The 23,659-nt window shown below is 45.2% G+C and overlaps 1 protein-coding gene and 1 long non-coding RNA gene across 2 annotated transcripts; one reads left to right on the plus strand and one right to left on the minus strand.

The window, feature by feature from the left end:
- The first annotated feature begins 852 nt into the window (after positions 1-852).
- Positions 853-6,108, plus strand: SNTN (sentan, cilia apical structure protein). Its single transcript, XM_057397371.1, has 4 exons — positions 853-2,917; positions 3,538-3,572; positions 3,953-4,092; positions 5,822-6,108. The coding sequence occupies exons 1-4, from the start codon at positions 2,808-2,810 to the stop codon at positions 5,978-5,980; spliced, it is 444 nt and encodes a 147-aa protein (XP_057253354.1). The 5' UTR covers positions 853-2,807; the 3' UTR covers positions 5,981-6,108.
- Positions 6,109-11,652: 5,544 nt separating this feature from the next.
- Positions 11,653-23,390, minus strand: LOC130592796 (uncharacterized). The gene is made up of 3 exons (XR_008970663.1): positions 22,589-23,390; positions 12,368-12,432; positions 11,653-12,151 (listed from the first exon to the last, which is right to left on the minus strand). It is a non-coding gene; the product is annotated as an uncharacterized LOC130592796 (long non-coding RNA).
- Between the last annotated feature and the right edge of the window lie 269 nt (positions 23,391-23,659).

A 23,659-nucleotide genomic window follows, 5' to 3' on the forward strand; every position in this document is an offset into this window, starting at 1 on the left:
ATTAATCCCTACAGCTGGTTAAATCCTCCGTTGACCTGTGCTGGTTGTGTCTCCTCTTTGCATGCCACCATGCAGAAGAGAAGAAGGTCCCTCCCCAGGGGGGGTACCAAAGGCTGTGGCTGTTGTTGAGACCAGCCACAGCGAGGACATTAGACCTGCTGTTTCTGCTAGCTTTTCCCATGTTAAGTAACTGATTTCACAGGGATGGAGCATAAAGGAAAGTGGTATTAGGCTGTGACAGCCGGTTCTGTTTTGGGCTAAGACGATGTGGGGGGCTTCTCAGTCTTGGCTCTTTGGAAAAAAGTACACATATCACGGAAGATGAAAACGACCATATTCTGGTCACAAAGAAATCAAGATATGCAGAGAACCATCATAGAATCACAAACTGGTTCTGGTTGGAAGGGACGTTAAAGTTCATCCAGTTCCAACCCCCTGCATGGGCAGGGACACCTTCCATTAGAGCAGGTTGCTCCAAGCCCTGTCCAACCTGGCCTTGAACACTGCCAGGGATGGAAGTGTTTTCCCTCCCTGCGTTCAAGTTAGCATCACTTCTGCATCTGCTGAAGGGTCAGCTGAAGGAATGCAGTCTGGGCGGTTAACAGTGTGACTGGAACTCCTGGTTTAGGAATTCGCTTGTGTCTCTGTGCCTCCTGCCCTGGGCATGCCCATACCTGCCCAGTGCTGTAGGGTCATCTCTAAGGGAGCCAGGGCTCCATCACACACAACTGTTTCACAACATAAGACTTCCTGAATTGCACAAAGTACTCTAAAAAAGAGTGAGAAAACTGTGGGGAAATATCAAAAGTGAAGCAGAGGCTGAAGCTTTTTGTAGCCTCAATTATTTTAAGTGAACTGCCTGTAAAGGTTTTGCAGTTTTAGGTGTCAGGTTGCTTATTTGGGGCAGACAATATTGTTTATGTGTGAAACATGCTAAAAATTGACCAATAAAATCACCTGGATATTTCAAACATAAATAGTGTGTATAAAAATAGATACAGAGCAGATGGCCTGGCTCCCTGCACACCTTGCTGACCAGAATACTCAAGCAACACATACAGCCAAAATCTTGCCATCTCTGAAGCTGATATCTGCAAAGGCAAGGGTTATCCTCATGCTACTCTTTATCTTTTAGGCACTAACACTCCTGCATACGTTGATTAGTGTATTCTAGAGGGATAATGCACCTTGGGCTTGTTTGAACTTGTTACTACCTAAGCAAAGCAAATCATCTGGTTTAGAGCTCAGGTTCTCAGGAGTCGGTTAGATTAAAAAGGCTGTGAGCTGAAATCTGATGTACAGTGGAAAAAGCCCAAAACACAGAGGGTTGGGTTTGCAGCCAGCTCACAGCACTGCTTGTAGCTGATAAACATGCAGCAGAGACTGCCTCTCATTCTCATTTTTACCTTGGACGCTAAGATCAACCACCACCATCCTGCGGATTAAGCAGGATGTAAGGCTTTTCATGCCTCCTTGTATGGTTCAACAGATGTGAAAGGGAATTATCACTTCAACATGATATCAAGACTCTCTCTTTTTTTTTTCCTAGCTGATGGCAGATTACTAAGCCTGAATTCTTGTTTAATTTTAGTGTGTTAATTGATGGGATAATGAGCATTGATTATATGTGTTTTGGCTACGTCATTGCAATTACAGGCTCTGTTTTATTCATGAGCCAGTCCTAAAGAATGCACTAGAGATCTAAGACAGCTTAAACCTCTCAGAAAAAGGCTCTGAATTGTTTGAGTAATGACACTCTTAGATGGAAAATTAAAGGTTCTCTTTTCCCATGCTTTTTAAGATAATTAAAATCCAGGAACAGTAAGGTGGTGAACATCCTTATTCATTAGTCTTCAGTAATTTAGCTTCTACTAACTGAGGAAAACATTTTAATTCTCCAGGCCATCTGTTGCAGTCTCCTTTGCATGTCCTGTTACATAAAGTCTCATCCTGGGTAGTTTTAGCGTCAGCATTGTATTCTTTCACCAGGAATGATGAGCTGGGTGAGGCAGTTGAAGTCACTACCTATTAACAGACCACCCTGGGATTAGAAGGGCTGCTTGGTCTTTTAGATTCAAGTTATCCCATCTAGACACCTCTGGGTTTCTGTGCATGGATATAGGCAGTGAGACAAGATGTGTGTTTTCTAAAAGCAATATCCGTGCCAACAAATAACAAAGTTCATCAGAGCTCTTCCAGTTCCTCAACATGCGACTGCTCTGCCATATGGCTCTGTGCTGCTTTTGGAAGCAGGTAGTAACCACTCACACAGAAACCAAAGCAGAGGCTCTGTGCTGGATGCTGCTTTGCAAGAGGTTCAGAGGAAGAACAGATCTCTTTGCTCTGCATTGGGGAATAAATATTAGAGCAGGAGCGTGCTCACCTGGGATAAATGCTGGGTCAGGAAATGGGATTTCTGACTATCTATTGGAACAACTCACTTTATAGCTTTGGGCAAGTTACATTAGCCCACGCTAGAAACATTTCCCACTGAAATGATAATGTGTATAGCTCAATGGATTCAGATTCTTAAGTTATTCCTGATGCAGTTACATCCCTACAGATCTAAGAGGATTCAGGTTCCATTAATTTGGCTTGTTTCTGTCAAATTCTCACATCAAATCAAAGCCATGCTACTTGTCAGCAGGGGCTGCTTTAGACCCATGTGTTTAACCAGCTCCATGATCACCAGGTTGTGTTTCCATTATTGATAAGGCAGGGCTGCAAGCTTCCACAAGGTAGAGCTTGAATTCACCTGCTTGCTATTACTCAAGTTGCTTAGAGATCACAAACACCCTGGCCTCAAGATGTGTGGCTGCAGAGCCAGCGTCTCCAACACAAAGCAGTGCTTGGACAATAACCCAGCTCCTGCATCTACCAAAAAGAGCCCTTTGGCTGCAGCAGATATGTCCAAGTGGTAAGTCATCATTTTGCTCTTTGCATCTCAGGTGATCTGCCATTTGACTTGAAGTTCATTATCTGGATGTATTTGCCTCTGTTACAAGCAAAATCTTCCACTGTGTGTTGGCTGCTCTGTAATTATTTCTAGCCCTTTAGCTGAAGTAAGCAGGCTCTATGTTTTAATAGGAAGCAGGGAGGTGCTGCTCACAGATGTAAGTCCTGCTGGAAATAAAAGCTGCATGTCTGCTCCAAACTGGGAGCACTGGTGAGCAGGGGCTGATAGACCCCTCTGTTCTTCCCTGGGGACAGGCTTAAAACTGAGCAGCTCTTTCAAGTTCTAAAGAAATTGTTTAAAGGATGTTGCAATGCCCCTCTCTGAAAATTATTTAATAAGCACCTTCAATAACAACTTCAGGCTCCTTGCTTAGGTGAGGAATTAGGAGTTGTGTGATGCTGAGTGCTGCTTGTAAAGACCATTTTCCTTTCAGTTGTGAAGAAAAGCTGGTCTCCCTTGGGAAGCCCTGAGTTTCTGGGGGATTAAATGAAACAGAAATGAGTGAGCTTACTCATGGAGAAACTGTATATGCACACAGTTCACCAGGTGATAACTGTGCCTCTCTTCTCTCTCCCTACCAGTATACCCATAGCCAAGCAGCTGGCATCAATAAAAGGTAAGGAGATCGATTCATTGCCTTTTTGGGTTCAGGTCTTCTTCAGCCAGTAAATCTGGTGATTTAGCAGAGCTGCAGAGGCCACACAAACCCTCAGCTGATGCAAGATAAGAGAGGCAGGAATAGACTTGATGGGTCTCATGTGTCACCCTGCATTACTGCCCCGAAAGCTTCCTCTCAGGCTGTGTTTCCATGGGATATGAGGTGTGTTGCTGTCCCACTCCAAATAAAATCTGGACCAGGTCCTCTGTGGGTATAAACAGTTTCAGTCTCATTAACTGTAAACTGCACAGATTCCCTCCCACTCAGGATGGTTCTGACAGATTCCTTTAAATTATAATGCCACTTTTTCTGATAGTCTGATAACTTCCCCCCCCCAGCTCTAGGAAAAGGCTCAGACCTTGAGAAAGCTTTCGCTACACTGGCTTTGGTGTATAACAACTCTGCTGATCCGGAGGGCAAGCTCAGCAAAGGTGAAACAAAAAGCTTGCTGCAAACCCAGTTTGGGGGTTTCATACAGGTGAGGGGAACTGTGGGCAAGAGGGAGGCGGTGGGGTGGCACTGGCTGGGTGATTTGGGTGCAGAAATGGCACCTCAGGCTCTGTTCTGCACCTGGGTATCACTCCATGAGGCAACGTCAAGTGAGACTTCAGTGATTTAGTATGAACACTGCTAGTGAATTAGCTCTTTTATGCTGATACTGGACCTAACACAAGGCTAAAGGAGGAGAGGCACAATAAATTGATGTGCTTGTTTGTGGGGTTTTCTTAAAAGAAAATATGGATTTTTGGGAGAAAAACAAAACAAAAAACCTCAGATAATGACAAGAGACTGTATTTATGAAGAGAAGAAACCATCCTAGAATCACAGAATAGTTTGGATTGGAAGGGACCTTAAAGCTCATCCAGTTCCAACCCCTGCCACGGGCAGGGACACCTTCCACTAGAGCAGCTTGCTCCAAGCCCCTGTGTCCAACCTGGCCTTGAACACTGCCAGGGATGGGGCAGCCACAGCTTCTCTGGGCACCCTGTGCCAGAGCCTCAGCACCCTCACAGGGAAGAGCTTCTGCCTAAGATCTATTTTAAATCTACCCTATTCTAGTTTAAAGCCATTCCCCCTCGTCCTGTCATCCCATGGCATTTAATGAGGTGTTCGGTAGTCTGCCAGAGCACTGGGCTGGTACCAGGAGAGCCAGCCCAGTGCTGCAGAGCTGCAACACTATGGTCGCTGGTGGGACTGCTGGGAGTAAGGGAGCAGAAAGCACCTCTCCATCAGTCATCCACCCGGGGTGTTTATGGCAGTTGAGTATGGTGGGAAACAGCTATACTGGTACTCAGGTTAGATATAAGTAAGAAGCTCTTTCCTGTGAGGGTGGCGAGGCCCTGGAACAGGCTGCCCAGAGAAGCGGTGAATGTTTCATCCCTGGCAGTGTTCAAGGTGGTAGGAAAAACAACGCAGGACTAGTAAAAAGAGCTCAACTCAGTAAATGAGATGTTTAGGACATTCTTGACAATACCTTTGCTTCCAAGAATAACAATGTGACCAGTTGGGAAGGGGGAATTGGCAGTGGGTTAGAAAATAGGTTCCTTATGGAAAATGATGTGAAAATTTCAATAGCCAATCAAATCTGGAGTTTGTGATGTTTTGGAGATTATTAAGCTAAAAAAATAAATCCTGTAGCTTTTTTGTTTCTTTTATGTGTAAAGAAATATGAATTACAGACACGATACATACTTGTTAATAATCCCTTCCATTTCAACAGTAATGTCTAACAGGGCAGAGAATAGAAGCTACTGAAGTTATGTATGTAAAATCAACAGTTTCTGAGGTGTTCACAATATATATATATATATATATGAGAAATACCTTGAATATGAAGGTAGGAGGGTGTGTTGGTTTCATCAAGACACAGGATTCTATTCTTCCCAGCAGTTACTTGCTGCAGCATCATTCCTGCCAGATTTTCAGCTATGATGAGGTGTCTTTAAAGATGTATTCTGGGTTCAGGTGGAAACCTTTGAGGACCAGTTTTTCTCCTGTCTAATTACAATAATATTTCTGTTTGAGTTTCTTGGGATACCTTTAGAAAAACTAATATGAATGTGGGCATAAAAACCTGAATGGGAATATAGGAAAATACACAGATTTTTATATAGGTGTCTTTTTGTCTGATGCAATAAAAAAGGAACTTCTTAATATTTTTTTAATTTCTTTTTTCTTCTTTTTTTCCCATTTAAAATCCTCCATAGGGCCAAGAAAACAAACCAAAATACCAGGAAATCATTTCTGCCCTGGATGAGGAGCCAGAGAACAAAATTGATTTTGAAGACTTCATGATCTTGTTAGTCAGCCTCACTCTAATGTCTGACCTGCTGCAGCAGATCAGAAACATGAAAACCACAAAATGAGCAGTGCTTTAGGAGAAGAAAGGGCTTGTTGCTTCATAAGGAAAGCAGGCATGAAGCACAAGCAGAGATAACACTGAGCGCCTGGATACTCTGTGCTGATCCCTTTATACGGAATAAAGTCTTGTCCAAACCTGGCTGATCTCACTCCTCTATACAAATGATCCATGGAGTGAAATGCTGGTGCTAAGGGCTTCATGTACATGCTCTGGGATGGCGTGCTGACTGGATCTCAGTGGGTCCTGAGGCCCCAACACCAGTTACCATCAGGGTGTCGCCCCTAGCCCAGCTTAATGCTGGGGAAAGGCAGCCAGTTCTCTCCCAGACCTCTCCATCTCCCACCCCATTGTGGGGAGATGATGGGGGGAAACTGCCTCAAAAACATGCAGCTCCATCTCTCTTCAGGACACAGCATTCACGTCATGGCCAGTCAGCTTCCCAGGACTTTGTAACCCCAGCCCTGAGAGAGTGATACCAGGGATGGGTTTCACAATTGGTAGCAACCACAAATCTATTACAGCCTTCAGTAAATAATGACTTCATCCTATATGATTTGCAACCCATCACTGACCCTCCTGAGAGAAGTATTTATGTGTGTTTATTTCCTCTTCCAGCTCACCTTTTCATTGAGTGATCGCCATGGGAGGAATTTCAGGTCCAGCATTTGCAGTGCTGCTTTGGCAGTGCTGTGCTTGCACCAGCATTGAAGGGATGGTTTAGTTAAACATGTCAGTCAGCTGAGCCTGTTGTTTCATCAGACTGTGAAGAGGACAAACCAGATAAGATAAGAGTGGCCCAGACTAAGGATGGTGAGGAATAAACGTGGCCAATAATGTATTTGTATTGGAGCTGAGTGATAATTGGGTACCCAGCCATGGGCTTGGTGAATGCCAGAGCCTCAGTATTAAATGTTCACCACCCTAATCTTTGTTTTGACTCCTAGCTAAGAGATCCCAGCTCAGACCTAACATTTAGCCCAATGACATCCCTTTGATGCACAAAAAGCGATCTCTTATGCCGGGAATAGGATGTCTTCTGTAAGAATTTAACAAGCCTCTACTAAGACAGCTGAGTGAGCCAGCGAGACATTGCAACCATTTTCCTTGTCTCTTCTTCCTTGTCTGGAAAGGAGAAGACAAATGGTTTAGCTTTGGTGCATAATTTTTTTAAGAGGAAGGGATCAAAAGCATTGGTGTTAAATGAGGGGAATTATTGCCAGCTGAGTAACAAGATTTAACTTCTTGACATAAAAAGGCTCTCAGTGTTCCCAGAAGCTAAGAGGATGCTTTGTAATGGATTTTGGTGCAAAGAAAAGGCAGCAGGAGGCCAGCAGCCAGTTCTTTTGAGAAAGATGGGTTGTTTTTTTGTGCTGTATTGGATGGAGCTGAGAGAAGAAATGCAAATGGATGCTGTGCAGTTTGAAACAAAGCTCAGTAGCTAAGGTGCTGCTCCACGAGGCTTGGCCTCAGCCAGGACATGGCTAAACATTCACAAATGGCCCTCCTACAAATAAAACCTCGTATCAACCAAGTCCCTTGCTCTGATGGTGAGTGCAAGAATAGCAGTATCAAACCTCTGGCAAGAAATGACAGAACCCACAAGCAGCCATTTGCTTGGTCATAGACACATCTCTCCCACAAACCTTGCACTGAGGGACTGGTGAACCTGTGTTGTGAGGATGGCTGACCCCATGAGGGGCACATCAAAGCTCCCAGAGACGGGATATGGGAGCACAGCGATGGATGAGGAGGGCAAACCTCCCCTGGAGACCATCCCTTCTGGGCTTGTGTCCTCTGAGGAAGCTGACCTTGACCACGCAGCCTGGATCAAAATGAGGACTTAATCTGGTAGCCTTATCCATGCAGGTATCACAGCTTCATATTGATGAAGTGTCCCTAGTGTTGCTCAGTCCCTTTTCTTCTCTAGGTAGATGATCTCTGAAAGCTTCAGAAAATCAGCTGATGTCCCTTTTCTGGGGTAAAAAATGGAATGAAAATCCCTGGAAGGCTTTCCCATTACTGAAGTAATGGGAAAGGCAGAGCCCTGAAAATCTTGTTTGGGAGCCACTGGTGACTCTGAAAGTATAAATTTCCTAATACCCCTTTACAACAAATAGCCAAAAGGAGCAATATTGTGAAGACAATTAAGAAAGAGTTCTTTGAAATTGATAAGGCCCTAACGCAGTTTCTGCTATTGCTAAAATGTTTCTTAATTTTGCAGGGCTTGAGTTAATGACTTAAGAGCCTTTTATCAGATCCGTTCACTGTCATTTCATCATATGCAAACTTTTTTTCTTGTAGCACAGTGTGCTGTGAGCTAGCATCCTAAATCCCTGGCTTCCATCAAAAGCCCCTTCAGCTAAGCGCAGTGCAAATCCAAAGTAAGAAGCAATTCCTGAGCAACTCAATAGCAAAGATAAACAGATAGTAGGGAAGGGATCAGTGGTGCACAATAAAACCAACTGCCTTGCTCAGCACATGTAGCAGAGCTGGAACTGGATGTCAATCTACACTGGGCTCCTTGCACAGAAGTCCATGGTTTTCCAAGAGTCACTTTGATGGTTTCTACAAGAGCTCCTGAACAAAATGAATGGGATATGCAAGGCTTGATCTGCATCAGTCCTTGAAAGTCCTGCCCAATGCTCAAAAGCAGAAGGACGCACTTGGAAGAGCATCCTCCTATAGTTAGGAGTAGGCAGAAGTTTGAGCTCGGCTGTGGAAGATGCATTTTTATTATTAGCTCAGGCTGTGGCTGCTCTGAGCACTCTCAACTAACAGCTTTGAAGCTGATCTGGCATAGACAGTATGTCTGGCTGCATCCTCAGGGAGCTGACTAAAAGCTTGCTTAAAAGGCTACTGTTGTGCTTTATTTTGTTCCTAGCTTGCTCCTACTGGAAGCGATGGGAATTCATCATTGATTTCTCATAGCAGAGCCCACACAAGTGCTAAGGAGTTGAGCAGGCAGATAAACTGATGAAATCTGCAGGCTCCTCTGCCTCAGCATGTGTGAACATTGCATCAGTATCTGGTACCCCCTGGAAGTGAAGGCAGGATGGAGAGCAGCTAGTCAAAACCTGACCTCTATGGGCTCGGGTTGGGATTTGTGCAGCTACACTGTCCAGGTGTGAATAACCACCCTTGGGAGGCTCTGCAGACTTTTCATGTAAGCTTAAAGTTCTGTTCTGAAAAGTCTGAATCACTTCTGCAGTTATGTGAGCTTCCAAATGACTGCCAGAGGAGAAATGGGGGTCAAGTAGAACTCCAGCCTCTGATCTTCAGCTTCCATTTCCCAGTATCAGCTCAGGAAGGCAGGTTCATTCTCATGCTTACAGCACACTTACAGCTTCTGCCCGTGGCTTCTTACACCCTATCTGGCCTTAACTCTGTGGCTGCTGCACTTGGAGGTTTTGAATATCTGGCTTCAGCCTAAGGTGCTCTCCCAGATTGCAGGGGAGCTTTCACATCCAGACACTGACTTGCACGTCGAGCTTTCTGCTGGGGGCCTATGGCCACACATGCTGTGTGTGCAATCATGTGTAAATCTTTCAGGAAAGAGAAATACGCTCCCTGACTGTCTCTCTGTTACTGCACCTTCAGTAAGACCTGTCTGGTGCACTGGAGCATGAATGCTGAGGATGTCTTGCAGTCTGACACATTGTGCCTGTCTCCTCCTCCTCCCTCAAAGTAAGTGCTGTGTTGCTTTTTCATGTAAAATAAACCTTGCTGTGGTTGCACAGACTTTGTAAGTATGTGTGTGTACTTCCAAGTGTCGTGGTCTGGGAAAGCTTCTTGCTACATCCACTCTAGTGGTTATTGCAACAGGTCACTTTGCACGTAGAGGTAGAGGTTTGCATCGTAGCCTGCCAAGGTAGCAATAAAACTGTGGCTACACGGTAAGAAAGCCTTCTAAAGGAGTGTTGGGATGACTAACAAAGATACTACGTGCAGCATCCCCTCAGGAGGTCACTACAGAACAGATGAAAGGCTTTGTCTCAGAGTTACGTTCTCTCCAAAGTGCCACGGTTTGTGTGCCTCAAAGGAACGCAAACCACAGCACATACTGTGAAACACCTCCTGGAAAACAGAAAATCTGTTCCAAGCTCAGCCAGGGAATCCAGATAAAGAAAAGGTAGAAAAGGTGGTGGGTTTATGTCTTTCTGAACCGACAGCTTTTAATTCCTGCCTTGACTTTTACTGCAGTTGGTGGTTTACAAGGTTTCCATGAAGCTCTGTCTTCTTGCTTTGTTCATCTGCTGTTCCCTCACCCTGCAAGTGTTATGGTCCTAGATCTGAGCCCTCCTCCAGGAAAGGTAAACAGCAAATGATATTCAGCAGACAGATATATCAGGCTGTCCCTCTAATCCCCAACTGCACAAAACAGCCATTAGGTTAGACAGATTCAGAGCCGCAGAACTTGGCCTTTATTGTTATTGTAGGAGTGAGTTGAAGCAATGCATAGCCATCACGAGACTCAGTCCCAGCATCCAGCACATACAGAGGAGCTGAACTGTGATCCTCCAAACTGAACACAAAGAAACATATAGGATTGACCCAAGCTCAGCACTGGGTGCCTGTAGCAGAGGCTGGTGATGCATAGCTGGTGCAGTGCCTCGATCATTGTTCTTCCCATTCAGGAGTCCCAGAAAGACCAACTTGGAAAGGCTCTGCTGCGCAGAGAATCATAGGTGGTGCTTGGTTCCTCTGTGACAAAATTCAGGCTGGGCTCTATAGTGAATATGTAATGGCTTGCCACTGAGTCTCAAAAAGGACCTTGAGTACCAAGGGCCTCTGGGCAGGCAGGGATCCCGTGTAAGTGATGGCCCCTCACAAGATGGCAGCACAAGGTGCAGCCCCTTCTGACACCCATAATGCAACCCCTGGAGCCAAGGAAACAGTTTCCATTTGTGATTTCCTCTGTTTCATCCCCCTTGCCATGACCCAGCTTTCTCTGTTGCTGTCTGCTGGATTTTGATGTTGAGAGGAACGCAAACCACAGCACATACTCCTGTGAGAGGGCTGCTGAAATCAGTGACAGGTCAGCAGCTCTCCAGTGGAGGGAAGCAGCTCCTCAAGCGGGCATGTTTGTAACCCCACAGTAAAACCAGCAGCCCAAACAGATCCAGAGGTTCAACAGTGGGCAAAATCAATCCCTGCTTGTCCTGAGATGATCAATAAGCGACGTACAGGATACCAGGAGCTCTTCCATCCTTGCAACGCAGCAGCTAGTTGGCCTCTGGGTACCCTAGAATCATCAGAGCAAAGGAGAACAAGCATCACAGCAAATGATCTTTGGTGAAAGTCTTGCTTTGCTGCACGTGATTAGTGCGTGGCTTGCTAAGCATTAATCACTGTTACAGAACTAAATACAAGCTCTCTGGAAAGGCAGCCAGAGTTAGGACAGCTCTTTGGATAAATTGGTGTGTGCTTGGTCTCTGCTTGAGTTTGACAACAAAGCTGGTTAGTACTAGAAATCGTCCCAGTATTCTTACAGTGGGGACATGTAGAAAGATCTACAGTCCAGTCCAGAGACCTTTCATTTTTCAGAGATGGCCCAGAGAGCCCTCCCACTATTACTTTGATTCCTTTTCACAGCAGAATGAGATTGGTTTACTCTGACACCTGGGTCGGTTGGAGGAAGCCTGTGTATAGACATTGACTCACTTCCCACATCTCTTGATGTAGCTGTCCTGCCTCCATCCTTCACAATGCGCTTTTAGGTTTTGTTTGGAGACAACATGCCCTAGTAGAGACATCCAGGTTAAGCATTGTATGACAGAGTTTGCTTTTCTAAAGCTGCAGGGGTGAAAACCACATTGAGGGCAGAACATCATCAGGTAAATTTCATCTTTCCTTGCATGCCACAGCTGGTCTCACAGCTTCCCTGGGCTTATATGCCACTGTGTGGATTTTATGGGGTTTTGCCTAATTAATGAAAACAAACTGCAAAATTACCTTCTTATTAAACTGAGCTCACTATGGTAATAATGCTGATTACTTTCCTGAAAAACTTCAATTAGGCAGCTACAACAAACTGTAATAAGGAGCCCAAATTAAAACCAGATCACACTAGACTTTGGCTTTGTCAAATGTGGCGTTAATACCAGGCACATACATAATGATTAAATTATACATGAAAAGCTCTTCTTTCCTCCTGTGGTAAAAATCCATCATGTTCCTAGAGGAGAAAGAGTTTATATAAAAACATCACATTAATAACCAACACGTCAGTGAGTGTTTATCAATAGTTTCTTTCCAAGAGCAGCTTTTAACTCCCATGTTCTGCAAGACTCAACCATTACAGAGCTCTTTATCTCATCTCTAAATTTACGCTTGTAGTACACATGACCCAAGGTTGTTGTCAAGCCTCTGAGGAAGAGAAAAGCCTTATTACCTGCACATATACTCCTCAATTTGCCTTTTCTCTTCTGGCTTCTTTAGTGCTTGGATTCAGCTCAGCTGAAAACAGAACACAATTTGAGAGCAATTTGCATAAGAATTGTAAGCAAAGGCCTTCACCAATTAGGTATTAATTAATGAGCACCTAAAGCCTTCTGCTGAATGCAACCTGAGGTGAAGCAATGCTGGGAGTTCTCAAGTGTATGTGAGGGAAAGAGTGGGTAAGCTAGCAAATAAAAGAGCAACACTTGATTCTTAGTATTTATTCTCACTGTTGAGACCACAGGAGAACTGCAGGCTTTTTACCCCTGTTAAAGGATGGTAAGAGGTGCCTCTGTGGCAGCGCTGGGTTGAAAGGAAGGCTGTTCCACATGCATCTGGATTCATGTAGGAAATCCCAGGCTATGCCTAGCTTGGGGTGATGATGGTTGTGAGGAGCAGCGTTGCTGCAGAGTCACAACCCAGCGAGGAGGGAGCACAGCAGAGCAGGGGATGCTGGGGTGGGTGTCTGAGGTCTGGGATGGTAGACAAGATGCTGATGCCCCAGGATATGCAGGCAGCACTTCAGAGATGTGGTGAAGAAGGCAGGTCTCTGCTGCCCGATACAGGATCTGGGAGGGATTAACATCCTCTGTGGGAGTTAAGAGATCACTGATACAACAAGAGAGTGAGCTTTGGACTAGAAGGAAGCTCAAGGTTGAGTCTGGAGACTTTAGAAACCTGAAGAGACCATTTTTCTTACTATGTTGGATGTATACATCTGACACAGCACAGCTCTTCCGAGGAACTTAGCTTTTAAATTTACTAGGTGGTAGCTATGCTCTGGACATATCCACTGCCTCCCAGACCTGTTATAGACATAGCCTTCAAAAGGGAACATTCTGATTCTCTCTTTTTCTAGCCCAGAAAAACATTTAGCAGCTCTTCCTTAGGGATTTAAATGGGAGCTCTCAGCTGTTGTGTGTTTCAAATCAGCTCAGAATTCTGATAAAGGGAAAACACCCTTTTTCTATAAATCTCTTGGGAGCAAGGTTGGGGTGCTGGACTTCCCATGGTGTGCAGGAGGGAGAGCTGGTTTGTGCTGCTTTACAGGTATGTAAAATATCTCTTTGCATCAGAGATTTATTAATATACAAGAAAACAAATGCTGGTGCTAATCAGTGTGGGGGTTGTTGGTGTCTTTGACTTAATTCAGTTGTGAAGGCTGTCTTGAGCACAAAGCTTGAATCCCAACAGCTTTAAGAAGGTCTAGTCTGGTGCTGCTGCTTCTTTTTGTAAGCATTAAGAGCTTCGGAAAGGCAGGATTGTTCCCTTGAGCTGGAAGCCATGTGGGCTCTCTGCTCTCCTGCAGTCTGGAGTGTTTTGCCACTGACACCTATTTCATAACGAGATTCCTGTCTATACCCGTGCATCCTAATGAGCACTGTGAGTTAACAGGGGCCAATAGGTACTTTAAGATCAATTGAAGTACCCCGTAAATTTGTTAAAGAAATAGACCAGAGCCTGAGCTATTGGCTAATAAACAAATGAATTTAAACTGTTACCTTTTCAAGCTCCAGGGCACCAATTGCTGCAGCATCCCAGGTCTCTGTAATGACCCCTAAAAACACTTGCTGCACTCATGGGCTCTTCTGGGAGCTGTTTTGTGGGTCTTGGTGGAGGTGGCTATGTGCCTGCACTGTGTGGCCAGGATGGAAACAGGCTGATACCCCAGGAGAGACCAGGAGTGTTTGGTTTCTGGGACCAAAGTGGATCCCAAGCTCAAGGTTTGGTATTCGGTTTGCTCTGAAGAAATGTATTTAAGTTGTTGCTGAGATGTTTCTGCTGTCATTGCCCCATGGAGCCGTGCATGCTGCTGTGTTGCATTACTGACTGCATCCCTCTGCAGCTGCCCTGTGAGAGGGGCTGAGGCCTCATACACAGGGAAAGATTGCAGCAAAGGGGATGGACGTTAGTTATGCATAAATTTGCTTGTGTGTATATATATAATGTATGTATGTTTAAAATAATACACATTATATTTTGGTTTATGCATACACAAGATAAAATATATACGTATAGTTTATGTTTATTATATATAAGCTATATCTAAGATATCTCTCTGCGTACATACACAGATGTAAAATCTCCTCCAGTTTTTACTGTCCTGATATGCCTCACTTACAAACTCTGTCTTGCTTCTGCATCGTTTCCTAGGCCATTTTTGGCTACAGTGAACAGTGCAGATCCCTGTGTACATCTCTCCCCTGTCAAAAAACTGGGGCTTGTTCCAAACCTTACAGGTTTTGGGTTTTTCATCCCTCTAGTTATTAATGCATTAAAGGATCCTGCCTCTCCTCCTGTGACATCCTAGTGGCTTTAAGTGCTTTTTGAGAGGGGCTTTGTCAGAAGCCCTTTAGCATCAAAATGCTGCTAAATGGAGTAGGTAATCACTGTGCTGGTCACTGCTGCTTGTGTGATGGTGCTGTTTTCTGCCAGGAGCCACCCTGCTCCCTCCCTGCTGATGATGCTGCTCTCTCAACACAGCTTCCCCCAGTTTTCCAGGTACTGAAGCTGCCAGGTCCCAGGGCTCTCTTTAAAACCTGGTATTGCATTTGTCTTTTTCCCCATGTCTCTGGTACTAACGTTAACAAGAGGGGCTGTCGCTCCACCACAGGTACTTGTGGCTAGATCTGTGGTGGAAAGTCATCCAGAAATACCTTTTTTTTTCCTCTTTTTAAAATCTAATTGTTCAGCTATCTGCCTGCTAGTTGATAGGGAGATGGCAGGGGAAGGGAGGGCCATGATGATATCAGGGACTTGCTGGTTTGCCATTTGTGTGTATCACACTGCTGTGTTGTAACTGCATCTCACTGAAGGTAATGAGAGTCATCGGCTCTTTCTCAAGAGACCCCCTTCCACAGGTGCTTGTGGTGGGAGCCAAATACCATGTCCCTCATGATGTGATCTCAAGTGAGGGCTGAGACACTGCTCCAGAACCAGGTCTCAGTTATCCATTAGGTAATGGATCCTTGGGGGATGTAAGGAAAGCTGGGACATGGTGGCTTGTCTAGAAACACAAGGCTAAAGGCACAAAGGGGTTCTGTTATTTACGATGACAGGAGTCCTGGAGGTGCTCTGGGTGAACTGGGTTTCAAGGAGGGGCACAACCCCATATCCTCCCCTATGGTTAGTGGACTGACTCAAGGAGGCACCACAAAGCCCCAGCCAGCTGAACCCCCAAACCTACGGTATGGGGTGAGCAGGGGGGTCCTGGGAAGTGCCCTTCCTGGGATTGCCATGCTGCAGGTGGAACTTGAGGATACAGGGTGATGAATGGTGCCTGTACTGGGCTAAGTGGAGTCACTCACACACAGGGATGCATAGCGCAATACAGTGTATGTTAGCCCAGCCAAACCCCAGCTCCCAATGCTCTGCTCTTAGGCATTAATAGTGTGAGACACAGAACTGCCCCGACTTGTCATTTGGAATAAATACCCTACATTAAGTGTATCATCACACCTCCTGAAGCCACTGCACTGAGCCCCCTCCATCCATGTGCTGCAGGATGTACAAGCCCAGCCGCTGGCTGTCTGTGGCCCTTGTTCTAAGGGAGCCTTCCTGACTCTCCCTGCAGGGTAGGGATGCTGTTGGTTGAAGTATCCAAAACAAAACTGCACGAATTATTTAACAGGGGATTTTTTTTCAACAAGTTTTCTCTGCTTTATGGCAAGGCTTTTAATTTGATGAATTAATGTAAGACATGCTAATTTACCAGCAAAGACAGCAGGCAAAGATCTCTCTGCTCATCCCAGACACAACAGATTTCAAGCCCGGTGTGTGCTGATGCCACTAGAAATTGCCATAAAGACAACAGCACTATCTGTCCTTGCCACACAGGAAGATGTTTGTGGCTTTTCTCTCTCCCTCTGTGGTAGGAGCCTGAGCAATGACTTTTATGGGACAGAAGCAGGATGGTGAGAATCTGCTCCCATGTACACAGGACAGAGGTGACCTACCAGCCCGTCCAGCCTGAGACCCCAGTGTAGGTTGCTGGCTCACTGCAGCAGTCTTTGATTCCTGAAGAGATCATGGGGGTGGTTCTGTGTGTCTCTAGCCCAGTGTAACACAGACTTCACAATGCATTGTGTTAAAAGTGTAGGAAAAACAGGCTCAGACCACAGGGCCAGCATCATAGAATCACAGACTGGTTCTGGTTGGAAGGGGCCTTAAAGCTCATCCAGTTCCAACTCCCTGCCATGGGCAGGGACACCTTCCACTCGAGCAGGTTGCTTCAAGCACCGTCTAACCTGGCCTTGAACACTGCCAGGGATGGGGCAGCCACAGCTTCTCTGGGCACCCTCGCAGGGAAGAACTCCTGCCTAAGAGCTCATCTCAATCTCCTCTCTTCTGCAATTCCACATCTGCAATTCAACCCCAGGGAAAGATGCAGATTTGAAGTCGAGCTGGGAAGCCACTGTTACTGGTCTTGGAAGAGGCCAGGTTAAGGTGCTGATGTGGGGAGATGTTACCTTAGTACGGATGCATTTGAATAGGTAGCTCACTGCTTCAGGCTTTCCACGCATTACCTATATAAATAGAGATTTGATGCTGGGATAAAGGGGACTCTTGCTGTGTTTCTAGAAGCAGCTCTCCTGTGGCCACTGTGCGTGGTGATGCGTTGGTACTTTCACAGCACACAAATAACCATCGCAGTTTGCGTATTGAGAAGCAGCTTCACAACTTTTCTGTCTGCCTGAACTTACCCACAGCAGGGTCTCAAATGATGCGTATTGAAATGGAGCAACCTTGAGACACCTTTGCCTAGAGAGAGACCACCAACCAGAGGGGACAGGCTTGCTTTGTTGCTGCTTTGAAAGATGAATGATCTGACTGCGAGCGGCTGCCTGCTCACATGAGAAGCGTTTAGTCAATTTGGCATGAAGCAGAATATCTAAATCATTAAGGTGTGTGGGCTTTGCAGTGCATAAATAAGTTACGAATTAGGGATTCTGAGTGGTTGCTCCCCCCTTGTGTGCAGTGCTCCAAGTGATTACTGTTCCCCTCTTTGTCTAATCAGAGATCTTCAGCTCAGAGCAGGTTTCTAATTTAAACACTTGAGTACAACATATCTCACTAAATTAAATAACTTTTACCCAGGCAAATCATTGCAGACACGTGTCTTGTGCACAACGGGTTCTACCCCCACCTTATACATGACTTTTCCTTGTTTCTAATATAGCTTCTTCTGAAAGGCAAATGATTCCTAATATAAACTTGAATAAGCCAGGCTTTGCAGTATTGTATCTTCAAACAACTCATTTTGAGACATTTACTAGAAAATGCAGAAAGCACCCTGTGACTTTAGACATGATGCCTTAGTTTATAGGGCCTCTGGCTCACCAAGCTAAATTAGAGTTACTGTAGAATATCTTTCTTTGGGGCCTCAAACACCAGTACTCCTGGTGTCTCTTACAGCTTCTGTCTGTATTGCAATGCTGGAGTTAACGAAGTAAAGCGTGTATGCAAATACCATAGAGCTGCTCCCTATATAAACACACCTTTATGTAAATAATTGCTTAGCAAACTCAGTATGTGGCCATCAGCACCTCTAGAGATGTCCCAGCACATATACCTCTCCTACCCTGCCTCTGGGTCTCAGCTTTTGGCAGTGCTGCCTGTAGGGTTGAACACAGACTTTAAACCTGCCTGATGAAGGAGCTGTGCTACAGGCTGGCTGTCTTCCAAATGGAAATGACTTTGGTTCTGTATAGATAGTAACAGAAAGATATTTAAGATATTCAAAGCCCACGAAAGCCTATAAATACAAGCTCCTGTGTCTGACCTAATGAAAGAAGGAGTGCGCTGTGCTTGATAATGCTGTCACCTGGCCAAAGGTACATCCTGAGGGTCAAGGGGTGAAGATGGGGCACGCTTGTAAATAGACGGAAACATTTAATATGGTCACATGTGTGCAGGGGGGAAGATTGCCCTTGCTTGTGTAGTGGATGAAGTGAATTAACTTGGAGCTTGACACACACTTGCAGTGTGCTTGGTCTCTAACTCACAAAAAGGGTGGCTTTGTAGGTCTGCTTTTCCCTCTGTGTCCTGGGTTCAGCGGGTGTATGGTGGGGGCATCATGGTGCTGGGGACCCCCTTAGAGTGATGTCTGGGGGGGGGGGTGAGAGAGCGGCTGCGTGGTTCTGAGTTACAGCTGGGCTTAAACCACTACACTGCCAGAGGCAGAGACATCTCAATCAGCTGTGAAGTGGCTGTGGAGTGCAGATGAGCACATTAAAGTACAGCTGATGCAAGCTGGCTCAGTTTGGGCTGGGAGCTGTGGCCACTAGATGGATGGGGTGTACTGCAGCATCCGGGGGAGTAGGTCACAGGAACAGGGCACAGGCACTGTGTTCTCAAATCTGCTATTTCCACAGGTAAATCTGAGATAGGTGTTTGTGTTGATGCGCGGATTGACTCCACAACTCGTTAAAGTTGTAAAGTAGGTATGCTTTTCATTCAGCGCTGAGACGCACGGGGATAATTCCTCAAAGTCATGCGTGCTTCAGCGTTGTTTCCCTCTACATTTATTCTCTATAGTTATATATATTCATAAGGTTGCACAATATGCCTATATATATTCATGTCCTATCCCTGCCTCATATTATAATGAGTTAGAAAGTCCTTTGCGCCTGCGCGGTGCCCCCTCTGGCCATGGGCAGGGGTCTCGAGATGAAGTAACTGAGTCTTCCTCCTGTGGGTAGGGGTCTTCAAGATGAAGTAAACGAGTCTTCCTCTTCTTGAACTTTTCACCTTTTAGTCTTCAGGTATGGCCTTAGGGTTTGGTCGGTGTCCCAGCCATAAACCATCTGCTTCTCCCCCTTCAGGCCTCTGCTTTTCCTTATCAATAGCTGCTTATCAGTAGAATCAGGCCTCTGCTTTTCCTTGTCAATAGAACCAGGTGTCTGCTTTTCCTTATCAATGGTTAGAGCCTTTGTTCTGCTTAGTAGGCATGATAGGTACAGACAATACTTTTGTTTAAGCAACAGAATTCCTCTAACTCCCTTGTACAACCCCCCTGCACATTGGTTAACCCTGTATCAGTGTGTGCAAGTGTTCAGAGTTACAAACGGGCTTTTGGCTCAGGCTTGGAGCTGTTCAGACATTCCCTCATGCTGCCTTGATCCTGCTCATGTCTTGATGCTTACTGCAGCCAGAAGATAGACTTTATAGGTGGAGGTTATTGGTTAACTGGCTTATCCCACAAGGACAGTGAAGCAGAACTTCATATGCATGAAAATATTCAAATATATGGTTTTAAAAGTTCTGTGAACTGGCTTAAAGGGGATTCTTGGGGTGGGGTTATGGCAGATGGGATCCTGTGCGGGAAGGGTCAGCCCTGTGCTTTGCTCATAGAGGGTCTCTCCGTTGCCTTTTCTGAATCATTTCTGGGTTATATAGAGCTCAGCTACTTATCCTCTCGGGAAGAGATGCATCTTCTGCTCTGCAGCTTTTTTGGCCAGGTTTTCTGATGAAGAGCAGAGCTGTCTTGCCAGTTTTGGCAGGCACAGGGATAGTGTTTGGACAAAACCCTCTCTGTGCCTGCCCAGCTTTGCTGTGGGTAAAACCCTGTGGGGCAGCCAGGGGCTCAGCACAGAGAGCTTCAGGAATGATGGAAGAGTTTGAGGGCATCTGTGTTAAGAAACACCCTTATTTCATGCATAGTTCATCACAGACCAGGGCTGGCCTGTTTTTATCTAGGATTTAAAAATCTTTCTACCTTACCCATGGGTGCACATAGCTGGAGGGAGCATTGGCAAGGAGGGGGACCATTAGAGCAGCACCCAAGGATACCTGGCAGTCAGGTGATGAGCTGCAAATTAGATCCCTTTCCCAATTCAAAGCATTTTCAGGGTTTGGGGTTTGTTTTTGTCTAAGTGATCAACAGCTCATCACTTCTGGAGGTGTATCCTTCAGACAAGGGACTGCTCGCACTGACTGGAATTGTTCCTGTCTCCTCGTTTTGATCTAAACCATGCGCTAATCAATGAGACAAATCTTTTTAAGGACAAGAGGATGGTGGGTGCCATATTTCTGGTGTAAACTCTGAATAAGGAGGCATGTGCTAAAACCCATGGAGCCTCTCTCAGAAATGCCAATCTTTCCTTGGCATGTGAATAATCCTTAATAATGAATAAAGCTGTTGATGTCTCAAAACAAATGTGAGGCGATACTTTGCCAAAGGAGCAGATGCTGTGTGGCATCCCATTGTATGGTTTAAACTCCCAGAAATTTGCTTTTTTTTCCACTCAGTGATACTTCCTGGAGTTGTTTCATTCTGCCAACTTCTAGCTCCTCAGAAAAAGCAGAGAGCACTAGAAGTGAGATGATACTTTCTGGCTGTGAAATGGAAATGCCTTTTTTTTTTTTTTTTAATAAGGGAAAACTCTTTTTTTTCTTTTTTCTTTTTTTTTTTCTCTTTAGCTTCCTTTAATCATTAAATATATTTCAATTGAAACTTGGCTTTTTTTCTTCTAATATTCCCTTCACTTTTTCCATTCCACCCAAGCCGCTGATCCCCAACCAGCATTATTTGCAGGAGAGCTCTGCATTTTAGTGCAAAATTGCCCTGGGAGAGACTCAGTTTTGCCCCGTCACCCTCATTCTTGTTGCCTGGGATCACAACGTGAAACCCCTCAAGGTGTGTTGTGTAGTAACAGATCAGCCTTTGCCTGTGAGCCCAGTCTTGGTTAACCTTCAAAACCTCTTCCCTGGGGAGGTCCAGCACCACCACTGCTGCTGTAAACCTCTCAAGCAGAGGTGTAACCTGCTTTGTTTGCAGCCACAGCGGGAGCAAGGAGCTGCTGTTCTAGCCTTGGGAGCATTTTATTTTCACTTTGCAGTGGTATAAATGACATAAAAAAGCTCCCATAACAGTTGATCACGCCTTCAAAGCAGCATCAAAAGGAAATACCCAGCTTAAAAATGACTAGTTTAAGTTATTCACTGCTGCTTTTCAAGCTCGTGCTGGTCATCCTGCATCCCGATTTTCTCGACTCCATGTGCAAACTCTACAGCTCATGAGATTGCAGTGTGCAGACTGATTCGGAGAAAACTCCAGGAACAAACTCGCCAACAGAGTTTCAAGTTGACAAGGCGGTATTCTTTATTGCGGCGCCGGGAGACACGGGGGTTAGTTCCTCCTAACGTGTGTCCCCGAATTGCTGTACAGGTTATATGGTCACCGAGCAGATTACATCATTTTCCAGAAAGTTTCCCCCATGCATACAAAATGTGGTGGTCTTTAAGGGTCGTTTTTCTCAACAATGCTCATAACCAGCTTAATTAACATTACAGACGTAGCAATCACCCTGTCCTTCCACTTATCAGTTAGTCTAAGTGCTCTCATCCTGGACATCTGCTAGGCTCGGATACTCCCTAGTAGGTGCTTACACCACCTTAATGGGTTTATTAATACCCCAAACATAGCAATCATCCTGTCCTTTTACTTATCTGTTAGTTTAACGGTGCCCACCCTGGACATCTGCTAGTCCCAGATACTCCCCATCCCCAGGTCCTGTCCTTCTATTCTGCTTTTCTTACACCTTTTGTACTAAGGTCCTAGGGACCTGAAACTATGTCAACGACCTTCAAGCACCGCAGTTATTTTCCATTACAAAGCCATCACACTTAACATTGCTTAGAACGGATTACATTTTGTGCCTTTCTGCCTCCTTGTCTCAAGACACAGAACAGCATTTAATGTAATGGGCTGGTTGGGATGCCTTGTTGCAGGCATAGTGGCTGCTGGGCTGCTACACCCTTGAAATCCAACCAGGTAGTTTGTGATCCGAGTTTGCAGCTCTTTGTGGTACATCATAGAAGGATGCTTCTGAAAGCATGTTATGAAAGATGTGGGGAGCATCTGTATCACCTGTCTGGTCTGCCCTGATTAGCCCAGCCACTGCTCTTTGCTGTGATCTGATTCACTCTAGCTGTTTCTCATTAAATTGCACCCATGGGCTTGGCAATAGCTGTATGCTTTTAACCCTGATAATATAAGTTAAATTAGCATGGCTAATAGGCTTATTATCTAGTCATTTGAATACATTTTGCTTTCTAAATGGCAAGCAGGACTTTACCATGTTACACAGACATGGTACAAGTTAATCCAAAAGAAATGACAGATAACTTATCTCTAATTGCAGCCAGCTCAGGAGAATACAAAGCACACTACCAGATACAACCTGAAACCGCATTGCAGAGCTCCTCAAGTCCCTATCATAACAGTTTAGCTGAAGACTGTGAAGGTTTGTCCCACCAGTACCACTGTCAGATACATTTGCCTTTTACAGAGAGGGCTTGCAAAGTGGCTGCTCATCACTGTTCTCTTCAGTGTCAGCTGTAACCTGTCAGGCATTGAAATAAAACAAGCTGTTAGCACTGTAATACATATTTATGCCACCTTTTGTGCATATCACATATTCTGTAGACCACATGAATCTATATAATCAATTTGCCCACTGCAAAAAGCTGTAACTCACAGGTTGACATGGCTAAAGTATTAAAACTCAGTAGAGAGGCACTCCCTACCATCTAGATAGCCAGAAACCTGTGGATTTCACCTGTTATTTATCAAGATGATGGGTTTTCTTTGCTGTTGCAGGTACAGCTGAGGGCTGTGGCGTTCAAATGGTTTACGTCTCTTTTTACAAAGTGAAAACCAGTGTGTTAGATGATTTTCTCAGGAATTAAACCAGGGAGAAAAATAGTATAAACATGTTGGCCAAAGATGCTATAGGGTAACTTGAACACCACTCCCCCCCCCCCCCCCATTTGACAGTCAGGAGTCTGTTCTCCTTCATTTTAAATAACAAAAAACCCTTATGGAGGCAGTCAGATGCCTGCAGGGCTCTAGCTGGCAGCACTGCATTATGGAGGGGAGGCAACGCGGTGGGAAGCCAGGAAGCCCTGAATGTCCCAGGTAGGACTGGGGCAGTGGGAGGGTGAAGTTACAGCTCCAAGCTGGGTGTGTTACTGGTAGATGGAGGAACTGGGGATGGAGGTTACTTGTTTGTAATGCCAGTAGCTCAAGGCATCTCCCATCGGGAGTATTGACCATCACGTCTCTTGCCCTGTCCCAACAAAGCAGGTCTTTGGTAACTGCTGGAACTTCTCAAATTTACATGTGTTTGTTTTCTCAGCCAGTTAAACAAGCTGCAGAGCTTTGCTGTGTCATGTTGCTGAAATGTGATTGTATTCCCCCAAGCCTGGAAACCCCTGTGTCTCAACTTCTGGAGCTCTGGGA

Source organism: Pezoporus wallicus, unplaced genomic scaffold, assembly GCF_028554395.1.
Source record: "Pezoporus wallicus isolate ANWC-B61680 ecotype Strahan unplaced genomic scaffold, APGP_CSIRO_Pwel_v1 contig_8714, whole genome shotgun sequence".
NCBI classification, from domain to species: Eukaryota; Metazoa; Chordata; class Aves; order Psittaciformes; family Psittacidae; genus Pezoporus; species Pezoporus wallicus.

Coding starts and splice junctions, on each gene's coding strand:
- SNTN (XM_057397371.1), top strand. CDS start 2,808: ATGTGTGGCTGCAGAGCCAGCGTCTCCAACACAAAGCAGTGCTTGGAC. Junction 2,918..3,537: donor GCAGCAGATATGTCCAAGTG/GTAAGTCATCAT, acceptor TCTCCCTACCAG/TATACCCATAGCCAAGCAGC. Junction 3,573..3,952: donor GCAGCTGGCATCAATAAAAG/GTAAGGAGATCG, acceptor TCCCCCCCCCAG/CTCTAGGAAAAGGCTCAGAC.